This window comes from Chinchilla lanigera, unplaced genomic scaffold, assembly GCF_000276665.1.
Source record: "Chinchilla lanigera isolate Chin_1 unplaced genomic scaffold, ChiLan1.0 scaffold00038, whole genome shotgun sequence".
Taxonomy (NCBI): Eukaryota; Metazoa; Chordata; class Mammalia; order Rodentia; family Chinchillidae; genus Chinchilla; species Chinchilla lanigera.
The window spans coordinates 20586783-20608661 of NW_004955439.1; the positions used below are offsets into that span (position 1 = coordinate 20586783).

Below are 21879 nucleotides of genomic sequence, written 5' to 3' on the forward strand. Positions count from 1 at the left end.
ATCTTTATAATCTCCTCCCTTCTTTGGGCTTTGGGCTTGACTTGTTCTTCTTTTTCTAAAAGTTTGAAGTGCAGCAGTAGGCTATTTATTTGTTCTCTCTCTGTTTTCCCTATGTGTGAGTTCATTGCTCTAAATTTCCCTCTGAGAACTGCTTTCATTGCATCCCACAGATTTTGGAAAGGTGTATTTACATTTTCATTTGTTTGTACATATTTTTTAATTTCTTCTTTAATTTCTTCCATGACCCATTGGTTGTTCAGGAGGTTGTTGTTTACTTTCCAAGTGTTTATGGAGTTTTTGGTGTTCCTTTTGTCATTAATTTCCAATTTCATTGCACTGTGGTCAGATAATATGCATGGGCAATTTCAATTCTTTTGCATTTTGGAAGGTATGCTCTATGGGCTAAGATGTGGTCTATTTTAGAGAAAGTCCCATGTGCAGCTGAAAAAAATGCGTATTCTGATGTTGTAGGGTGGAACACTTTGTATACATCTACTATGTATAGTCCATATACTAAGTCCATTTGTTCACAGATTTGGTTCAGGTCTGTTATTTCTTTGCTGATTTTTTGTCTAGTTGACCTGTCTCTTTGTGTCAAAGGGGTGTTGAGGTCCCCTCTTACAATAGTGTTAGTAATTATTTGGTTTTTCATGTCTGTTAAGTTTTGTCTTATATAGTTTGGTGCTCCCATTTTTGGTGCATACATGTTTATGATTGTTATCTCTTCCTCTTGCAGTTTTTCCCTAACAAGGATGTAGTGACCTTCTTTATCTCTTTTGATTGTTTTCAGTTTAAAGTTTATGTTGTCTGCAAACATAGTAGCTAGCCCTGCTTTCTTCTCGGATCCTGTTGCATGGAGAATAATTTTCCATCCTTTGGGTTTCAGTCTATGGATTTCCTTTTGAGTAAAGTATGTTTCCTGTATACAGTATATCTTCGGATTTTGTTTCTTAATCCACTCTGCCAGTCTGTTTCTTTTGACTGGTGAATTGAGGTCATCTACATTAACGATTATAACTGATATATGTTGGCTTATCTTTGTCATGTTATTTGCTTGCTGTTGGTTTCCTACTTTTGCTATCTGTTTAATTGCTTGCTGTGCTTGAAGGTTCCTTTCTATTGTTGCTCTTGAGATTGTGGTCACTTTTTTCTCTGTCTACAATATCTTTTAGTACTCTTTGTAAGGATGGTTTGGCACTCATGAAGTTCTTCAGTTGTTCTTTCTCTGTTAAATTTGAAAGATAGTTTGGCAGGATACATCAATCTTGGTTGGATGCTGTTTTGTCTCAGGACCTGTAATACTTTGCTCCAAGCTTTTCTCAATAGGATGTTTTGTGTTGAGAAATCTGCTGGGATTCTGATGGGCTTTTCTTTATAGGCAATCTGTTTCTTTTCTCTAGCAGCTTTTAATACTCTGTTCTTTTGCTGGATATCTGGGATCTTGCTTATTACATGTCTGGGTGTGGTTTTATCTGGTTATGGCTAGTTGGGGTTCTATATGCCTCATTTACCTGTATATTAGAATATTTTTCCATGATTGGGAAATTTTCTGCTATTATTTCTGCATATATTCTTTTTATGTCATTTGTATTGCCTCCTGCCGTTTCTTTGACTCCTATTAGTCTTACATTTTTCCTCTTTGCCTCATCTTGCAGCTGTTGAATTGATTTTTCCTGGTTCCTTGTTCATTTTAAGAGATCCTTCCTTTCACAATCATTAGCTGCCATGCTGTCTTCAATATCTGAGATTCTACTTTCAGCTTCATTCAAGTGGTTTTTCCAGCTTTCAATGGAAGCTTTGCTTTCCTGGATATATCTTTGAATCTGTTTCATGCATTCTAGTTCTGTCCTGTATTTCTCATTAACGTTTCCATCTTTTTCTGATGCTCATCTACTTTTTTAATATATGTCTTCTTTAGATGTGCTGAGAAGTTCTTTCATTATTAATGTCATTTCTTTTTTTACCTGGGCAATTATTTCTGATCTGATTTCTTCTATGACCTGATGAAGTTGTTTCCTTACTTCAGTTGCAATCATTTTAGAGATTCCAGGTATGTGACTTCCAAGTTCTCCTATGTTGGTGTCTCCTTTACTTTTCTGGGTGGAGTTGAGTTCTGAGACTGCATTTTGCTCCTATGTCTTGTCATTTTGGATGTCAGATGGAAAGTGCTGAGCCACACGCTACCTAGGGAGCTCACTGAAGGCCTCTAGGGACCCTAGTTTACCTGGGCATCAGACTTATCCCAAGATAGTAGAAGGCGGTGGACCATTGGGCCCAGGATCCCCAGGCAATTTGTGGGTGCATGGCTCAGACCACAACTGCGATGGTGGGGGAGTGGTGGCCTTCAGTACCAGGGACTCAAGCCATCGATGGAAATCATGTGGGCCTCAGCCATGAACCTAATGGTAGCCAGACAGGGGCTGCTGCTCTGGGTTCCTCAGGCAGCTGGTCAAGGGAAGGTAGGCCTCATCTCTCAACCAAGAGGTCCACAGAGCCTGGGCCCCTCCCATGCCACTTCCCTGTCTGAAAGGAGCAGATGGAGCATAGGTGCAGGCCTCACCCACCAATAGAGAGGTCCACAGAGATGGGGCCACTCCCGTGCCACTTGCATGCACCCTCACTGCTTCCTTGTCTGAAAGGAGCGAGTGGAGCATAGGTGCAGGCCTCACCTGCCAATGGAGAGGTCCACAGAGATGGGGCCAGTAACGTGCCACTTCCCTGTCCAAAAGGATAAACATTTCTTTAGTGACATGTGTTAGCTCAAAGTCAATCCTGACTTCCTGCCTGTAGGCTGGTTGGATTATGACCTACCCAGACTCTGTTCCCAAGTGTCCACCTCCTTAGCTGCCCCAGCACTAGCCCAGGATCAGTTGGCCAAGCTGACCCTGTGCTTCCAAAAGGGCAGACAGTGGAGCTGCTCATGGGCATCAAGTGTCATCTGGGAAAATGGCCCTACAGTGTCACAGTGTGAGTCAAGTGTTGGCTGCAGTCAAGTACAGTATGCTCCTGGTCATACCCTGAGTCTTAATCAAGCAGTTTTCCTGGCTATCTCCCCATCTTACTCCATAGAAACACCTACCTGGGTCCTGCTGAGCCCACCTCTCAGCAAGAGCTCCCTGATCACTGGCAGATTCTAGCTCAAATGGTGCTGTCTGGATTTTATGTCCCACAACTATCTGACCTCAAATTTTTACCTCTTTCTTTGGGAAATTAGATTTCAGCATAATATGTATATATATTAGGTGTGATCAAAATATACCATAAATGCTTAAATTTAAAAGTGTATTGCTGGCTTGGTGGCACATGGCCTGTAATCCCTGCACTTCGGAGGCTGAGGCAGGAGGATTACTTTGCTGTGAGTTTGAGGCCAGCCTGGTCTACATAGTGAGATCAAGGCCAGCCTGAACTATATAGCAAGATCCTGTCTCAAAAAAAAAAACACAAAAAAAACTCATGGGCACACTTTTTGATCACACTTGATATATACTTGCTTTCCTCCTTGATTGTTTAAATGCCCTCACCTCCATGCTGAGACCCCTTCCACCCTTGTAAAGCCTGAAGCCCACATGGCAGTCCTGCTGCTCCTCCTTCCACACAGCTGGAGAATCAGCTATACCCAGTTTTACAGCTTGCTCCCTCTAGATATCTCTGCCGAGGGAGCCTGTGGGCTTCTTGGACAAGGCCCAGTAAAGTCAGTATTTGAAGAAGGAGGACACTGCGAGTATCTGACACACTCTTTATCCCCTTTGCTGATCTAACTGAACCTCACTGTGCATGATCCTCACAGACATCCTATCATGAATGTGTGAGGGTTAAAGAGTTTCAGAAAGATTTTTCTCCTTATTAATGCTCTGCTGCAGGTGCATCCCTGAGTCTCCAAGGTGGTTGATCTCCCAGAACAAAACCAGGCAAGCAATGAAGATCATTAAGCACATCGCTAAGAAAAATGGAAAGTCAATGCCAGCCTCTCTTCAGGTAAGCCAGGATCTCTTGGGTATCAAATCAAGGAGCAGCTAGAGAAGGCAGTGGAGAAATGGGGCTCAGTAGCAATGCCAGTGGAGGGCCCCCACCTTGCCTCTTGGCCTACCAGTGGAGAGATTAGATAAATGGGATAAATGCAAGATTTGTGGTTCCTAGGAAAATACTTTTCCCACATGTCAAACCTTGAACTCAGAGAGAACCAGAAACTACTTAGAAATCAGACCAGGAGCTTCTATGTGTGCAACTTAAGGTTTTACCAGCCACTGTCCCTCAGAGCTCATGACCTGTTGCCTTGTGTGTCCCATACCCTCAGGTCAGAATCTTACATCCATAACACAGTTCTTTGGATACAAGTAATTTCTTAACACTTTAAATATTTTGGGTAAGAATTGTTTCAAATTTTTAAGTGATCATCTACCTTCTTAAAAAGAATTGAGCTACTGAGGCATCCTTTTGTCCTGGATTTTGTGTTTTGCCTTTAGTAGATCTCATCACTTCAAAAGAATTTTTCATCTGACAAGAGCTAGAAAGGAGAAAATGAAACATATTAGGAAATTATGTAATGGTAAGAGTAAATCTCGTGAATGAGGATCTAAGAAAAGTTAGCTATAAGAACTTGCACAATATTTAGGATGAAGGCTTTGGACTCACAGGCCTTTTCTTCACTTCATCACACTTCTAGATGTTTGAAATGTATTTTCTTTTCCATTAAGGATTTAGGATGGCTCTGGCTCTTGAGTTTTGGATTATTGCAGTGAATGACTAGGACATTAGTCACAGGTGAATCATTGTTTTGCCAAAGGATCCGAAGTTCCAGCTATGCTAATGACCTGATTATTGCCACAGTTTTGCTTGTATCACATTAATTTGCACACTACCACCTGTGGCAGAATTACAACTCCACCACCTAGTGACTGCACACTTCCAGAGCAAGATTCCTCAGATTTTGCTGTTAGTACACGAGGTCATATGGGGACTTTGTGAAAATGTAAATTCCAATCAATCTCTCTTCGTACTTTATTTCTTTTCTTTTCTTTTCTTTTTTTTTTTTTTTTTTTTTTTTTTTGTCTTTTTCAGACAGGGCTTTACTATACAGTTCAGGTTGGCCTTAAACTCATTTTGTAGCCCACGATGACCTTGAACTCTCAGTGATCCTCCTGCCTCAGCCTCCCAAGTGCTGGGATTACAGGTGTGCACCATATTTCTAACAAGCTCTGGGCAGTGCCCATGCTGGTCTGAAGTCAAAGTGCCAGGCCTAAACCTCCTGCCTTCCGGGCCACAAAAAGGTCTATCTGGCAGTGGGTGGGGGGACAAGTTGCTTCACACTCCCCCCTCAAGGTCCTATGTCTGCAGCTCAATGACACCACACTATGCACCCCACTTTAGATATGTGCCATGAGTTACCCAAACTCTCCACATTCAAGCTCCTCTTCTGTAAAATGAGGTGAGGAAAGCAGATTCTAACTTCTGGGATTTGGGTAAAAACAAAATAAGACAAAATATGTGGCTAACCTAGTGTTAGGCAGGGCACAGGACAGGTGCTTGGTGAGTATGAAGTGTTTTGCTGTACCCCACAGGACCCTGGAACCACTATTCCACAGACAAAGCCACTCTTACTGTGTCTTTTCTCAGAGCCTGAGAGCAGATGAGGAAGCTGGAGAGAAGTTGAACCCTTCATTTCTTGACTTGGTCAGAACCCCTCAGATAAGGAAACACACTTTGATCTTGATGTATATTTGGTAAGCCACTGTTTGTCTGTTTGTTTGTTGCTTTAAAATCACTCCAAATTTATTTATTCACAGACATCCACATTAAGGGACAGAACAAGGACACCTCAAAACAATCTGCTACCAGGCTCAGCAATGACAGAGGGCAGAATGGGTTGCTCATGGATAGCAGGTTTCCTTCACGTTTCTCGCAGACAGACATGGAAGACAGCTCACAGTCACTGCATGAACATCACAGTGCTCTTGACCTCAGCTTCTCTTTAGACTCACAATATGTTTTGATTATCTTTTTTAAAAAAGTTATTAGAATAAAAGATACATTGCCATTAACCCCACTCATTCTCAATTAATATCCATGGATTAATATGATAAATAGCACAGGGCTGACCAAAACATGGGACTTTTCTTTTTATTTTATACCTGGAGTACAAAATAAAAAGTAGACTGATGATCAACAGTACCCCAGTAGCTGCACAGTCCAGCACCTTGAAGTTTGTCAGGCCACACTTGCTGCTCATGGTCACTCCCAGAGCCCAGACCCACTCACCACAAGGTGTCCCTTCCTAGAGACACAGTGTCAGTTTGGTGAGCCCCACATAGGCCACACAAAGCACTGTTCTCAATAACAAAGGCAAAAATTACCACAATTTCTGTATAAAAAGGCAGTCTTGAGGTCTAACCTCATTCTCCTTTCCTTTTCTAAATAACTATGACTCTTCCTGATCATCTTTATATATATATATATAATGAGATGTTGTCCTAGGTTCTAGGTCATCAAAACTAGAGATGTTGTCAAAATGTTTGTGTCAGACCAGAAGAAAAATTATCAAGAAAAAATTGGTTCCCCTTTGGTTTTCTGTTTCCTGAAACTTGAGCTATGTATGAATCCATTTGATCCAGTGCTTTAGAGGACTATGAACACTTCACAGTCACTAACAACCTAACATAGATTTACCGCATAAATCAGTCTGTGAAGGCATTCTTGGCTTTCAGTTTGGCCAGGAAATGCTGTCCTACTTGTTTCCCTGTGCCTGGGTCCCAGGTCACAGCAGCCATTAAAGTGGACCAGCTTATGTTAAAGTGATGGGATGGAGGGGGCAGCTGTGAGGTCACAGGGAAATGTCACCTACCATCAACTCCAGTTCTTCAAGAAGCTTCTTTTTGGGGGGTGGTATGTGTTCAGTGCTCAACCTGACCTTGGCTCTCTCCTCTCTGCTCAGGTTCACAAGCTCTGTTCTCTACCAGGGCCTTATCATGCACATGGGCCTTGCAGGGAGCAATATCTACCTGGATTTCTTCTATTCTGCCCTGGTTGAATTCCCAGCCGCCTTCATTGTCATCCTCACCATTGACCGCATTGGTCGCCGTTATCCTTGGGCTGTGTCAAATATGGTGGCAGGGGCTGCCTGTCTTGCTTCGGTTTTTATCCCTGATGGTAAGTTTATAGCCAGGCTGGGATCTTATCCCTAAGATCTTCAGAGAGGATATCAAGACCTTTTAATAGGGAGACCAATTTCTCACCCAGATGATTTGCAAAGACAGTGTAATGTCTAGGATTATCCTGAGCAAACATGCCCTCAACAATTAATAAACCCAGTTGTGCCCCAATAAACAGCACAAGAGGAGCTGTGAAGATCACAGAGCTGGCCAAGAGCATAAAACATGCACTCTGGGAAAACAGGTCATGGTTTAAGTCTCATTGTAGAACCTTCCAGAAAATTTTCTTCACTTCTGTGCATCACTGTATAAAATAAATTGGAAAACTTACATGCCATCAGTAAACAGTTATTCTTTCTGTGTGAAATAATTCTCAATGGCAGGGAGGAAAAGTTCATGAAAGAGAATTCTTTTAGCCATGTGGGGCTTTGTCCAAACACTTCATTGAATAGCAACTACTGAAAGTATGGCCATATTTTGCTGTTTCTCCGGGGTGACCTCGATGAAGTTGCCATAGCTTTGGAAAATGTTATAATTTGGTGTAGTTAACAATTGAAACTTAAAGATAAGAAAGTCTTACAAACAAAACTATGGAGGCAAAGAAAAATCAGTGGTCACTAGGAATTGGTGGGGAGTTGAACAGGTGGAAAACAGAGGATTTTGAAGGCAGTCAAAATCCTGTAGGATACCATAGTAGTAGATATATTTCATCATATGTTTGACCAAACTGTAGAGCAGTCACTACTAAAAATGACTCCTAATATAAATTGTGAACTTTGGGTGACTATGGTATGTCACTGCCCGATCATGATTGTAACAAATGTGCCACTGTGAAAGCTGTATTGATAGTGGGGAGGGAGCATACATGTCAGGGCTGGAGGGAAATGCGAAATCACCATACTTTCCTCTTAATTTTGCTAGGAATTTAAAACTACTTTTCAGAAAATGATTTAAAAAAAAAAAAAAAGACAACACATTAGCAACCCTTGTGAGGCCAAAACAGACAGAAGAGTTGCTGCCATCACCTTGAGTCTGCAGCAGTACTGCTGTGCTGCCCTGCCTCATCCTGGAATGCGGAGTTTCTCCGCACAAAGCCCACTCCAGAGCACTATTTGGAGAAGAGGGATCGGGCACCATCTATAAAAGTGCTGTGTTTTTTCCCTCAGATCTACACTGGCTTAAAGTCACCATTGCATGCTTAGGTAGGATGGGAATCACGATGGCTTTCGAAATGGTTTGCCTAGTCAATGCTGAACTGTACCCCACATTCATTAGGTGAGTATGAGGGGTGGTTGGAACCCTTCTTGTGGGGCTAGAACCACTGTGGTACAGGCAGAGGCACCCATCTTAGCTATTTTCCTGTTGTTGAGACAAAATGCTCTCACAAAACGTAAAGTCGGAGAAGGCTGTTTTAACTCACAGTTTCAGTCCATGGTTGGCAGGCCCCAAGGCAGACAGAGGATGGCAGAGAGGCTTGGTGGAGGAAAAGGTGTTCAGCCTGTGACAGCCAGGAAGTAGAGAGAGAAGTGAGAAGAAAGGGACAAAATTACACCTGTCCAGGTGACAGCGCAGTGACTACCTCCAAGCAGGCTCCTCCTCCTGATAGCACATTCAGCTATGAACTCATCATGCTGTGATCAGTGCCTTCCACATATATGAGACTTTGGGGGACATTTTACATCTGAGCCATAACAGCACCCCAAATTCCAAGCACAATAAGAAAAAAGAGGATGATGCTCAGAGGCAGCAGCTGGGGCCAGTAGCTCACACTTCATGTTTTCAGTGAGGGGTGGAGTTTAGAGACCTTAATGAGAACTGAGGACATGGAATCGTAGGAGAGGGACCACCAGACAGTTCCACAAGACAGAGAGGGATACAGCACAAGGGGGTTCTTAGAAATGTCACCAAAAGGCCAGGCGATAGGAGAGAAAAGCATAACTTTCCACTTCCAAGTCTGAAAGTTTATATAAAATGAGAACAACAGACTCATTTTGGAGTTCTGTGGAATTCTGTGCATACATCACTGTCACTCATTGAAAATAATGTGAGCAATGTTTTTCAGTTTTCCAACATTTTGGGGAAGGTTTTGGGGTTTGTTTCTCTCTTTATTTTTCAGTACCAGGATTGAACCCAGGACTTTTGCACTGAGCTATATCCCCAGCCCTGTTTTTTATTTTTTATTTTTTATTTTGAGATAGGGTCTTACTAAGTTCCCCAAGCTGGGCTTGAATTTCTGATCTTCCTGCCTCAACCTCCCAGAATGCAGGGGTTACAGTCATAAACCACCTGGCCCAGCTTGGGGAAGTATTTCTTTGGGGGGGTGGGAGATAACTGTTGCCTTGCTGTAAGTCAAAAGTTAAATTGGGTTCCTACATTTCAGGAATCTTGGCGTGCTTGTCTGTTCCTCAGTGTGTGACATCGGTGGCATCCTCACGCCTTTCCTGGTCTACCGCCTCACAGATATCTGGCAGGAGCTCCCACTCGTGGTATTCGGTGAGAAACCCCCTCAGTGGCCTCTGGACAGAAGCCTATTTTTCTGAAACCTCCATTTCTCTGCCTCAAAATAGATATGCTCATTGGTAACTACTAATTACTAGTAGTAATATTACTGATAGTGCTACTTAGTAACACTAGTATTTCTAATACTACCAGTTACTATTAATACCCAAGAGTGGACTCCCACTTTACAAGGACAGAGTTTAGGAACAATGAGTCAGAAGAATGTTTCTCTTCAGTGCCCTCTTTCCAGATCTCCACGCCTCTGTGAAGGAGCTAACCTGACCCATCTCCAACCCAAAGGCACTAAAATACACAACATTTTTACTTCATTACTCCAAAGAAAGGTGGTTAGATTTTTGCAAAACTCCATTTCAGAATCCAGAGGAAATAAAATTCACAACTAAGAAAATGCATCAAGCCAGGCACAGTGGCACTTGCCTGTAATCCTAGCACTCTGAGAGGCTGAGGAAGGAAGTTTGCAAGCTCAAGCCCAGCCTAGACAACTTATTGACTTAAAAAAGACCCTGTCTCAAAACAAAAGAGTCCGGGGATATAGCTCAGTGTAAAGGTCCTGATTCTACACCCAGTACCCCCAACCAAAGAATGCAATAAAAGGAAAAATGCATCCATGTAATGGAGCACCTGTGTAGCAGTGCCCCCAGCCCCAGTTATTCAGGGTATTTGGATTCCAGGAGAGTGGTGCAGCATTTCTCCTTCTGCCACTGCTAGTAGCATCAGGGACAAGATGCAATGGAAAGGCACTGAAGTCTGCTTCATCCCTCACCACCTGCAGGGTAGAAGGCAGCACGACTGTCTCTTCCCTGTACTGGATACTGTGGATCCTGGGCTCCTCCCTCATTCTTTCACTATCCCTTACCTTTACCCACTGGGACAGGTGTTCTGCTGGGTGTCCTGGAGACCTAAGGTGTGACTGTCGGCTCAGATTCATGCACACGTATTCCCATTTGAGTCCCCTGGCCACTTTCCATTTGAATACGCGCCACTTTTCCCATGGGTGAGCACCACTGACCTCACTGAAGAGGACAGGATGCAAGAATCTGCACTGCAGATGCACACTGGAAGCACTCACTTCTGCCCTCCTGCCGCATGTTGTCCCCACACCCAGCTCAGTTCATTCTTTCCCTCTCCCTTCTCCTCAAGGGGTTTGTGACAGGGAAATTTTCCACTGTTGTGGATTCATCAGCAAAAGTTCCAAACAGTCCCAATGAATTCCTCTACATCCCACCCTAACAGGTGATCAAATGGAACACAAACTCATTATCCTGAGGTAGCCTTGGTTTGTTCCCAGTGTTGCTGGCACTGCTGATGGGGACTTGTGCCCCAAAATCTACCCTCCCCCAACACCAGACCTGTCACAAATCTTTTCCTCTTAAGGAAGTGCCCAGCACAGCTCTAAACTCCTGCCTTCTGGGAGAAAGTTAGGGACCTCTCAACTTCGGCTTTGCCCTTGAGGAGACCAGGTGACTGAGGGTTCAGCAGGATATTTCTGGATAGCAAGTAGCTACCTCATGTTTCCATAGCCACCATTTAACAGGGCAATGCCAAGTCCAGACACCAAGGAACCACTGTTGAGCCGTGCTTGTGCCTTACCTTCCTCTGGAGAAGATAAGAGATTATAGCAGCATTTCAACTGCCAACATTAACCTAGAGACAATCCCAACTTTATTTTTGAAAGTAGTTTTATCATCTTCCCTCACCAGTTTCACTCTGGGAGCTAATAGGAAGCATAACTAGTAGTTTTGCATTTGAATTTCTTTTTTTTTTTTTAAATTATATGGCCTCATGGCAAATAGCAGGTGTTTAATAAGTGCTGGTTACTATCAACCATCATTGGTAACCAGTGTAAATGAACTGAGATTACATCTTTAAAATTCAACCTGATAATTCTTAGGAAAAAAAATCTTTGTTTAAGTTGTGGGTTTGTCTAGTTGGAAAAGAATAGTACCAGCAAAATAATTATGCACAAGTCTTAATGCTACATGCCTGACACTGGAGGTTTCACCCAGCCCAAGGCCACAGGGCTGTCTAGGGGCTTTGTTTGTGTTGCTTTGACTTCTGCTTCAGAGACCAAATTTGCCTTCTGTCAAAATGTCAGAGAGCTCTGCCTGGGGAGCACAGCGATGCTAATGATAAGGTCTGCCTGTAGGCCCAACCACTGCTGAAGAGGCCTTGTGGTGATGTCATGGGGATTTTGAATTTCTTTCTCTTTCTTTTCCTGGGCAATACTCCTAACAGACTTGCAAGGTATGAGTATATTGTCCCACGTGGCAGAAGGGAATCAAACAGACAAGTCAATTGAAGGTCTTCCTATGGTCCTCAGACCAGTGAACTCTGAACTTGAAATAGTTACAGGAGCTGGGTGTAGTAACATACACCTACAATCCCAGCACACATGAGACTGAAGCAGGAGAATTGCCATAAATTTGAGACCAGCCTGAGCTACATAGTAAATTCAAGAGCAATCTGGATTACAAAGTGAGATCCTGTCTCAAAAGTAAACAAATAAATAAAACAAAAGAGAGGTATCTAAGAAGCCTGAAAATCAACACATCAGAAAATCCTGCTTCAAAGAGCACTGGAAACTTGGTTAGTGGTTATCCTGGGTAGTTAGGCTTATTTTTCTAAATGTAAAGTGTTAAGTGCATGATAATTTGATGAATCTGTTCATCAAAGTTTACTCATTTCAGAGCTTCATTACAGTACAATACAGTTTATCATTATACAATCACCAAGTGAATCTTTGAGCTACAACAACACATGGTTTAGTAGCCATGCCCATAGCTCATACCATGAGCCAGGCATTATCTTAAGTGCTTGACAAATACTCATTTCAGCCTCCTAACAAACTTGTGAGGTAGAGTATTGTTCCATGTGACAAAAGGGAACCAGAGGGGCAAGGCTACTGCCAGACCTCCCAAGGCTCTCCAACCAGGGAAGGAGCCAGAGTTGGACCCAGGTGCTCAGTGCTGGGGTTTCTGGCATCTATTTCTTGCCACCATTTCTTGAGGGCACAGATGGAGTCCACCATGCAAGTCCCACTTCTTGTGTTCCATTAGGGAAACAATATATAACCATACAATTTTGAAAGACCAAAGCATTTATCAGAATTTAAAGAAATAAAATTATCAACAGTTATTAAAGATTATAACTACAAAGAAATAGGAGCAACAGGAATTTGGCAAGCACTTATATTTGAACTAAATGGCCTCACAATAGTTTTTAATGTGATTATGGAGTAATACTTGTGTTACTTTAATTGGCTAGTAAAGGTCCAAGTTTTCTGATGTATTTTCTTTACCAAGTGCTTTACATTGGCATGATTATGTTCTACCTTTTTATACAGTTAGGTTTTTTTCAGTTTCTTTTTTAACTCCAAAGTATCTTAATAGTGTGATAATGTCCTCTCACCTAGAATAATCTTGACTCAAAATGTTAAGTATTTCATTTCCCTAAAAGGAATTATAATCCAATGGAGTTTGGAATTGGCATAATATTTGTGATGGAAAATAGGGCAGTCAGAGATGGCCAAGGAGTCTATAAATAAGTATAGAAAAATACAGGCTGGGGATGGGAGCTCTGATTATAGAGTCTGCCTTTCTAAATGTGATTTGCAGCCATTTGTCTTTGCAGCCATTTTTGGCTTGGTAGCCGGAGGACTGGTGTTATTGCTCCCAGAGACCAAAGGGAAGGCTCTGCCTGAGACCATTGAGGAAGCTGAAGCCATGCAGAGGTATGGAGTTGAGATTCCTAAATGAACTACTCCATAAATGTTTTGGGACAATTCTGTATCCAGTTGGAGAGAAAGATGAGACTGAATCCATATCTTGTATCATATAATGAAATAAATTCAAGCTAATCGAAGGAAAAATTGAAGAAAAGAAACAGTGAAACAATGAAGACACTACAGGAGGACTCCTTTATACCTTCATAGCAAGAAAGGTCTTTATATGTCAAAAAAATTCAGACTCATAAAAGAAGGATCAGCCAGGTGTGGTGGTTCACATCTGTAATCCCAGCACTTGGGAGGCTGAGGCAGGAGGATCATTGTGAGTTTGAGGCCAGCCTGGGCTACAAAGTGAGTTCAAAACCAGGCTGAACTGCATAGTAAGACCCTGTCTCAAAAAGACCAAAAAAAATCAATATTTGCATTTACAATTTTTGTTTAATTCTGCATTGAAAAGCTAGCATAAGTTAAAAGTAGTGATAAACTTACAGAAGGTATTTTATAACTCTATAAAGGGTTAATCTCCTGAACATACAAAAAATCCTAACAAATCCATAAGGGCAGTCACAAAAAAGAAAAGGTAGGCAAAGTACTTCAGCAGCTAATTCAGTGAAAAGGAAATAAAACAACTTTTAAATGTAAGAAAATATGTCCAACATCTCCCATAATCAAAGAAGTGCAAATTAATATGGTACTAATATTTACTTTATTGCCAAAAAAACAAAGTACCTGGCACATAATCATATTGAGAGAGAATGGGAAACCACCAATCCCCTATACTGAGAGTAGAAAAACAAACTTGATACACCCGCAATGGTCAATGTGATGATAGGATCACTATAACAAATGTGCATATCTTTTACCTACCAATTTTACACTTCTAGGAATTTACATGTGCAAAATACAGGTGTATAGAATTGGTCATCAAAGACTATTAGGTAACAAAAGATTGGGAACAACCCAAGTGTCTATCAATTGGAAGAGCAGTTAAATATGATACACCATTCAATGAAATGCTATACAACCATTTTGAAAAATGAGGCAGCTTATGTACACTAATAAGGAAAGCTCTCCAAGAGGTATTATTAGTGGGAAAAAGGCAAAACATAGAAAAGTGTGTATTCTACCACTTGTAAATATATGGGAAATACATAAACATAAAAATAATGATTAAAAATAAAATGGTTAAAATATAAAACTATGATTAGATAAAAATATACAGTAACTCCCCCTTACAATAGCTTTGCTTTTTCCTTTCAACTACCCATCATTCCCCTATTTATTGCAGTTTGAAAATATTAAATAGAAAATTGCAGAAGTAAATAATTCCTTAATTTCATATTGCACACTGTTCTGAGTAACACAATAAAATCTTGTGTCACACCTCTCATGATGAAATAGTGCTCCATTATATTAATCACTCCTTAGAGTAATCTAGGTGCATAGTCTACCCTCCCATTAGTAACTCAATAAACATCTCAGTTATTAGATGGAGGGTTGAGGGTGTAGCTCGGGGGTAGAGCACTTGAGTAGCTAGCATGAGGCCCTAGGTTCAATCCCCAGCACTAAATAAAATGTACACTCAATTATCTGATGGATTGTCAAGGTCTCATCATACTTTTATTCAGGTAACCTTTATTTTACTTTAAAATGATCACAAAGTACAAGAGTAGTAGTGCTGGCCATTGAGACATGCCGAAGAGAATTTGTGAAGTTTTTCTTTAAAGTGAAAAGATAAAAGCTCTCAATATAATAAGGAAAGAAAAAAATTTATGTTACAGTTGTAAAGAGGATCAACAATAATGCATCTCTTACCGCACCTAACTTATAAATTAAGCTTTATCATAGGCATGTGTGTATGAGATCATAGCATGCATTTATGGGATGCAATATTCTCAGGCATCCACTGAGGGTCTTGGAACATATCTTCCAAGGTTCAAGGGAACTACGTGTGTGTGTGTGTGTGTGTGTGTGTGTGTGTGTGTGTGTGTGTGTGTGTGTGTTTTTCTGAAGAATGCACAAGAACCATAACATTGGCTGTCTGGAATTTGGTGACTATAGGATTTAGATAAGTGGAAGACTTTTCTAGACACATATTTTTGTTCTTTCTAAATTTTAAAACACATGAACCTTTTTTTTAAAAGTGAGCTAAAAAAAATCTAAATAAGTTTGTTTATATGATCTACTTAAATCTTTGTTCTTTTAAATTTTGTCATCTCCATTTTAGATCCACGGGTGCCATGAACTACACTGAATTTTATGCATTCTACAAACCTTTCACATTTAACACATTGTGTACTTGGGCAAAATGTTGCTGAATTGCAGTGGTCTGAGGCTTTTCCTAGAACTTATCTTAGAATTAAAAGAGGCCTTTTGACTCGGCCTGAGGTCACACACTGGAAACTCACAGTGTGGGCACCGTTGGACACCACATTCTCAAATGCTTTGCTTGGCCAACATGATATTTTTTAAAGTGGGAAATTCCACATACAGGGGTCTTCCAGGATTTTTTAGAAATCAAATTTGGGAACACTGAGGAGGCATTTCCTCTTACAGAAAATCTGTGGGAGCTGAGCAGTGGCTCTGCTTATTGGAGAGCAGGTCCTCCACAGTAAGCCACAGCCCCCACTATCCCCTGTTGTCTTGGGTCATGTACACTTATATAACTGCCTGGTTATAAGGACATCTGAATTTGAAACCCTTAATCTAGACTAGCTTCCCTCTCCCCTATCTCAGCATACCTTCCTGTGCACAAAAACACCTTGTTCTGAGGACAGAGATTCTGTCCTGTGTATGTCATGTCACAGACAGAACAGAATCTCTCCAGGTAGCTGTAGAATGAATGCTGCAGACTTCCTCATCATTGAGAATTAAAAGCATTCCAGGCTTTCCCCAGCAGCTCTGATGGAAGGCAGGCAGTCCCAAGAGGCAGAAAAGATCACAGCCATAGAGCCTAACTAACCATATTCACATACTCCATCTATGAGGTCTGTCCCAGTCTCTTCATGTGCACTGTAAATGGGGACAATAGTACCACTCCTTGGATTTTCATAACCATTAAAAGAGACAATACATGTAAAGTGCTTGGTACTTAATAAATGTCCAGGAGCCATTGTTACTCTTCAGCAAGGCTTTGATAGCTCTTCTATAAAATAACAAAACATCTACTGAGACTATTCATTAGAAATTGAATTTTAGGGGAGCTGTTTTGAGACAAATGGTGCAGCTCAGTGACATGTATACACACACTTACATGTGTCAGAGTTCTTAGTTCCCACCAGGCAGGCTCAAAGCAAGCTTAAGAGACATTCCCAGGAATTACAGCTGCTGTTATGCTGTGTGCTTACTAGTTATCTGCAAATAATATGCCTGTAAAGATTTGCACGTTGCTTTTTCTGTGTAGTATAACCAAGTTTGCTGGTCACTGAGACAACTCTGTAAGAGGTCTGGGGACTGCAGGAAGAGTTTGGCTAGAGTGTGGGTCAAGACAGCTGTGGGAGGGTCCACCTGTAGAGAGCCTGCAAAAATCAAACCACAGTTGGTACTGAGAGCTGCTGCTATTGTTGATGATGCTATTTACTGTTGCTCTGCTGTTATTGTTGATGCTGCTGTTTTGTATATTGTTGGTGGTTCTGTAGTTGCTGTTGTTGCTGATGCTGTTGCTGCTGTTGTTGCTGCTGTTATGGCTATTATTGATGCTGCTGTTATAGTTGCTATGGTTGGTGCTACTATTGCCCATGCTGTTGCTGTTGCTGCTGCTGCTGCTACAATTGCTGCCATTGTTGATTCTGCTGGTGGTTTTGCTATTGTTGCTGCTGTTTCTTTTGGTAACGCTGCTATTATTGGTGGTGTTGTTACTGCTTCTGGTGTTGATGATGACCTGGCTGTTGATGGTGCTGTTGCTGCTGCTGCTGTTGTTAATGCTGTTGTTGTGGCTGCTGCTGTTGCTGCTATTATTGATACTGCCCTTATTACTACTATTGTTGATGTTGCTAATATTGCTGCTGCTATTGAGACTATTGTTGATGTAGTTGCTACCATTGTTGCTGCTGCTGTTGCTACAGCTGTGGTTGTTGTTGCTGCTATTGTTATTGTTGCCGCTATTGTTATTGTTGCCATTGGTACTGCTGCTGCTGTTGATGCTATTGTTATTGATACTGCTGCTACTACTATTATTGTTGATATTGTTATTGTTGCTCTTGCTGGTGGTGATAGTTGTGCCTCTGCTGTTGTTACTATTGTTGATTCTACCACTGTTGCTACTGGTGGTGGTGCTACTGATATTGTTCCCATTGTTCATGTTAATGCTATTGTTGATTTTACTGTTGTCACTGCTGTAGCTGCTGCTGTTGATGGTAATGTTGCTGCTGTTCCTGGCATTACTGCTGTTGCTGTAACTGCACTTGCTGCTGTTGTGATACTACTCTTGTTGCTATTCTTGATGTTGCTGGTGGTACTGCTGGTGGTGTTACTGCTGCGACTGATGCTATCATTGGTGTTACTCTTAGTAGCACTGTCGCTGCTGCTGTTGTTGCTGCTGCTACTACTGTTACTGCTATTGTCGGTGCTATTTTTCCTGGTGGTGGTGGTGATAATAGTGTTGCTATTGTTGCTACTATTGTTGGTACTAGTATTGCTGCTATTAATGTTGCTGCTGGTATTAATGTTGTTGTTGTTGTTGTTGTTGTTGTTGTTGCTATAGATGCTGTTGCTGCTGCTGTTGCTGTTGCTGCTGAGTCTATTCCTGATGCTTTTGGTAGCAATGTTGCTGCTGCTGTTGTTGTTATTGTTGCTGCTACTGTTAGTGGTCATAATTTTGTTGCTGTTGCTACTACTAATATTGAGGATGATTTTACTTTGTTGGTTCTGTAGGTGTTGCTATTATTGCTGCTGCTATTGGTGGTGGTGATGCTGGTGGTGGTGCTGTTACTGTTAAAGATTCTGCTATAGCAGTTGGTGGTGCTATTGCTGCTATTGATTCTACTGTTGTTGCCACTATCACTGCTACTGTTGTTGCTGCTGCTGTTGGTGCTCCTATTCCTGCTGCTGTTGTTGGCAGTGCTGCTGCAGCTGTTGTTGCTGCTATTGTTGTTTCAGATGGTGGTAATAATGTTGCTGCTGTTATTGCTGCTGATGTTGCTGATAATTTTGTTTTTGTTGGTGCTACTATTGCTGCTAATGGTGGTGGTCATACTGTTGTTCCTGCTGTTGTTGGAGGTGCTGTTGTTGCAGTTGGTGGTGTTGTTGCTGCTGCTGTGGCTGTTATTGCTGTTATTGCTACCATCACTGCCACCATCAATACCACTACCACCACTGCCGAAGCTGTTCATGCTATTATTGCTGCTATTCTTGATGCTGCTAGTGGTGGTATTGTTACTGGTATTCTTGATGTTGCTGCTGGTGGTATTGTTGTTGCTGTTACTGTTGATGTCATTAGTGCAACAATTGACATTGATGCAACTGTTGTTGCTGATGATGTTATTGTAGTTTCTACTACTGTTACTGCTATTGTCAATGCTGCTGTTATTCCTGATGTTGGTGGTGATGATGGTGCTGCTGTTGTTGCTGTTATTCTTGGTACTACTGTTTTTGCTGCTGCTCATGTTGCTGATTATAATGCTAGGGTTGCTGTGATTGCTGCTATTGGTGGTGCTTTCACTGTTGCTGCTGCTGCTGCTGGTAGTGATGCTACTACAGTTGTTATTACTGCTATTGTTGATGCTACCATTTTTGTTCCTGATGATGGTAATAATATTGCTATTGCTGTTGCTGGTGTTGCTATTGCCCCTGTTATTGTTGGTGGTGGTGGTATTGCTACTGCTGTTACTTCTACTATTGGTGGTGTTGCTGTTGTTGCCTTTGCTGTCATTGTGAATGGTACTGTTGTTGTTGCTATTTTTAATGCTGCTGCTGATGGTGGTGGTGTTATTGTTACACACACTGTTAGTAGTGCCATTGGTACTCTTGGTGGTGGTGCTGTTGCTGTTGCTTCTATTTCTGCCATTGTTGTTAATACTGCTGTTGTTTCTGCTGTTGTTACTTTTGCTATTGTTGCTCATTGTGATGCTAATGCTACTGCTGCTATTGTTGCTGTTAGTAACCCTGCTGATGCTGCTGGTGGTGCTACTGTTGGTAGTATTGCTACTGTTTTTGTTGCAGCTGCTGATACTTGTGGTGGAGGTGGTGCTGTTACTCCTACTGTTGTTACTGCTATTGTTGATAATATTGTTGCTGCTATTTTTGCTAAAAATATTGCTGTCACTCATAGTGGTGGTGATCCTGGTGATACTGCTATTGTTGCTGCTACCATTGTTGGTTATGCCATTGGTGCAACTGTTGGTGGTGCTGTTGATGCTGTTGATTTTGTTTTTGTTGATGATGTTGTTGTTACAGCTATTGCCTATGCTACTGTTGTTCTTGATACTAATTTTGCTGATTATAATGCTAGCATTACTGCTGTTGCTGCTGTTATCATTGCTGCTGCTATCATTGCTGCTGCTACCATTGTTGCTAGTGTTCTCCCTACTGTTGCTGCTGTTGTTGTTGCTGCTTTTGCTGCTGACACCATTGTTGCTGCTACTTTTCCTGCTGCTGCTAATGATGCTGATCATAATACCATTGGTAATGCTACTATTGTTCTTGCTGTCACTGTTGCTATTGTTGCTGTTGGGGGTGCTGTTACTGGTAGTTCTGTTACTGCTGCTGTCAATGATTCTGTTGCTGCTGGTGTAGCTGCCATTGCTGGTGCTTTTGAGGTTACTGTTATTGTTGATGCTGTTGAGGGTGCTGCTGATGTTGCTACTACAATTGCTTATTATGCTGCTGTTGTTTCTGATGTTGCTGCTGCTTTTGGTGCTTCTATTGTTGCTCCTGCGGCTGCTGCTATTCTTATGAATGATGCTGCTGCTGTTATTGTGAGTATAGGAACTATGAAAGCCCAGACTTGATTGCTCCTCCACTTGAAGTCTGAGAGGGCTCAAATGTTTCTTGATGACTTGGTGGGTTTCTGCTAACTTCATCTCAGATTGGACTGTTCTAAAAACTGAAGCAGGATTGACCCTGTCCAGGTGAGAGAACTCTATAGGGATCTGGGGCCTAGGACAGCCCACACCTGATTCAGTATTACTATTAACAGAAACATATACAGAGAACATGGATGGGAACAACATACTGAAGAAGACAGCATTTTTCCAATGAATATTAGCAAGTCTTGAAACTTATAGAGATAAAATGGTTGGAAAACTTGCAATTTGAGAGAAATTTTAACTGCATTCTCACTCATCAAACTATTGAAAAGTAAATGAATATTGGTTAAAAAGTAACTTCACAAATTTTACTTGAAAACTGATAACACTGCCTGGATTTCTGCAACCATCATCTAACTGATGTAAAGTTGAATTTAATCTTTACCTATATTCTATGCTGCAAAAGATAGTGAAATAACCTAAGAAGAGAGATTTGTTATGTCAGTTCTACTTCTCAAGAAGGATTTTAGGTACATCCCATTCTATTATACCAAGTTCTGTCCATTTTCTTTAAGAAAATAACCACTCAGAATATATTTTCAAAACTAATCCTGGGCAAATTTTATCATTGTGATTTGTTTAATTTATACCAATTTTATTTTATTTAACTTCCTTATAATTTCTTTCTCTCCTCTTCAATTTCATTTCTTATAGCAGACCAAGAAAATATAAGGAAAATATGATTTACCTCCAAGTAAAGAAACCAGACAATCCACTAAACTAAGAAGAAAGACCATGGCTCCTACTGTGGTCTTGCTTTGATGCTGCCAAAACCAGAAGCAGAGATTTCCTCACTTATCACAAAGCCCATGCAATTCACCCATACTTACCCTTGAACTTCGTCAACTTAGAGCTATAGCCAGTGGAGTTTATTGCTCTGTAAAAGTCCCCCTACAGACTGGATCCTGCCACGATCTTCCAGCTCGCTCTGTCCTCAGAACTCCCAGGCCATTGGTTTGCTTGAATTTCTTCTCACCTTTGTATTTCTTCATTTGGTTCCTTTCCCACATGACATCAAACCAGAATATATAAGGGAACTGTGGGTGAGGGAAAACAAATAAAAAAGATCTGAAAAAACAATACAATTAGGAGAAGAGAGTCTATTTCTTTAAAGAAATAAAATACCCAAAGCAACATCATATTGTCCAGAATATATATCAAGACTTTTGAAGGGACTCTTAGTGATAGCTGAATAAATTTTAAATACATTGATCATATGAGTTAGACTTGAAGGGAATGTCAAATAAAAGAATTAGGGCACTACTTGAGGAATCACAAAGGCTTTCTATATTTGCATGGGTAACTACAAATGTGTGCTTTTTATAAAAGATCTTGAAGAAAGTTAAATAAACAACACTATTAGCATTAATAAATCATAGATGATAATTTTTCAGTCAAGTAATAGTTTTTAAATTTTGGACTTTAAAAAGTATTTTAATATTTTACCAAAGTAATATAGTAAATA

At 41.1% G+C, this 21879-nt stretch overlaps 1 protein-coding gene across 2 annotated transcripts in view; it reads left to right on the forward strand.

Annotated features, from left to right (window-relative positions):
• Slc22a2 (solute carrier family 22 (organic cation transporter), member 2) overlaps window positions 1-21499 on the forward strand; it is a 41041-nt gene extending 19542 nt beyond the window's left edge. Inside the window, exons 5-11 of one of the 2 annotated variants that reach the window (XM_005390704.2) lie at window positions 3861-3975; window positions 5614-5720; window positions 6929-7143; window positions 8312-8420; window positions 9526-9638; window positions 13296-13395; window positions 21072-21499. In XM_005390704.2, the coding sequence (XP_005390761.1) occupies window positions 3861-3975; window positions 5614-5720; window positions 6929-7143; window positions 8312-8420; window positions 9526-9638; window positions 13296-13395; window positions 21072-21138 (826 nt within the window). In that variant the 3' untranslated portion in view covers window positions 21139-21499. Of the gene's footprint in view, window positions 1-3860; window positions 3976-5613; window positions 5721-6928; window positions 7144-8311; window positions 8421-9525; window positions 9639-13295; window positions 13396-21068 lie in introns of both variants that reach the window. The other variant, XM_005390703.2, reaches the window with a different exon arrangement.
• Window positions 21500-21879: the final 380 nt, after the last annotated feature.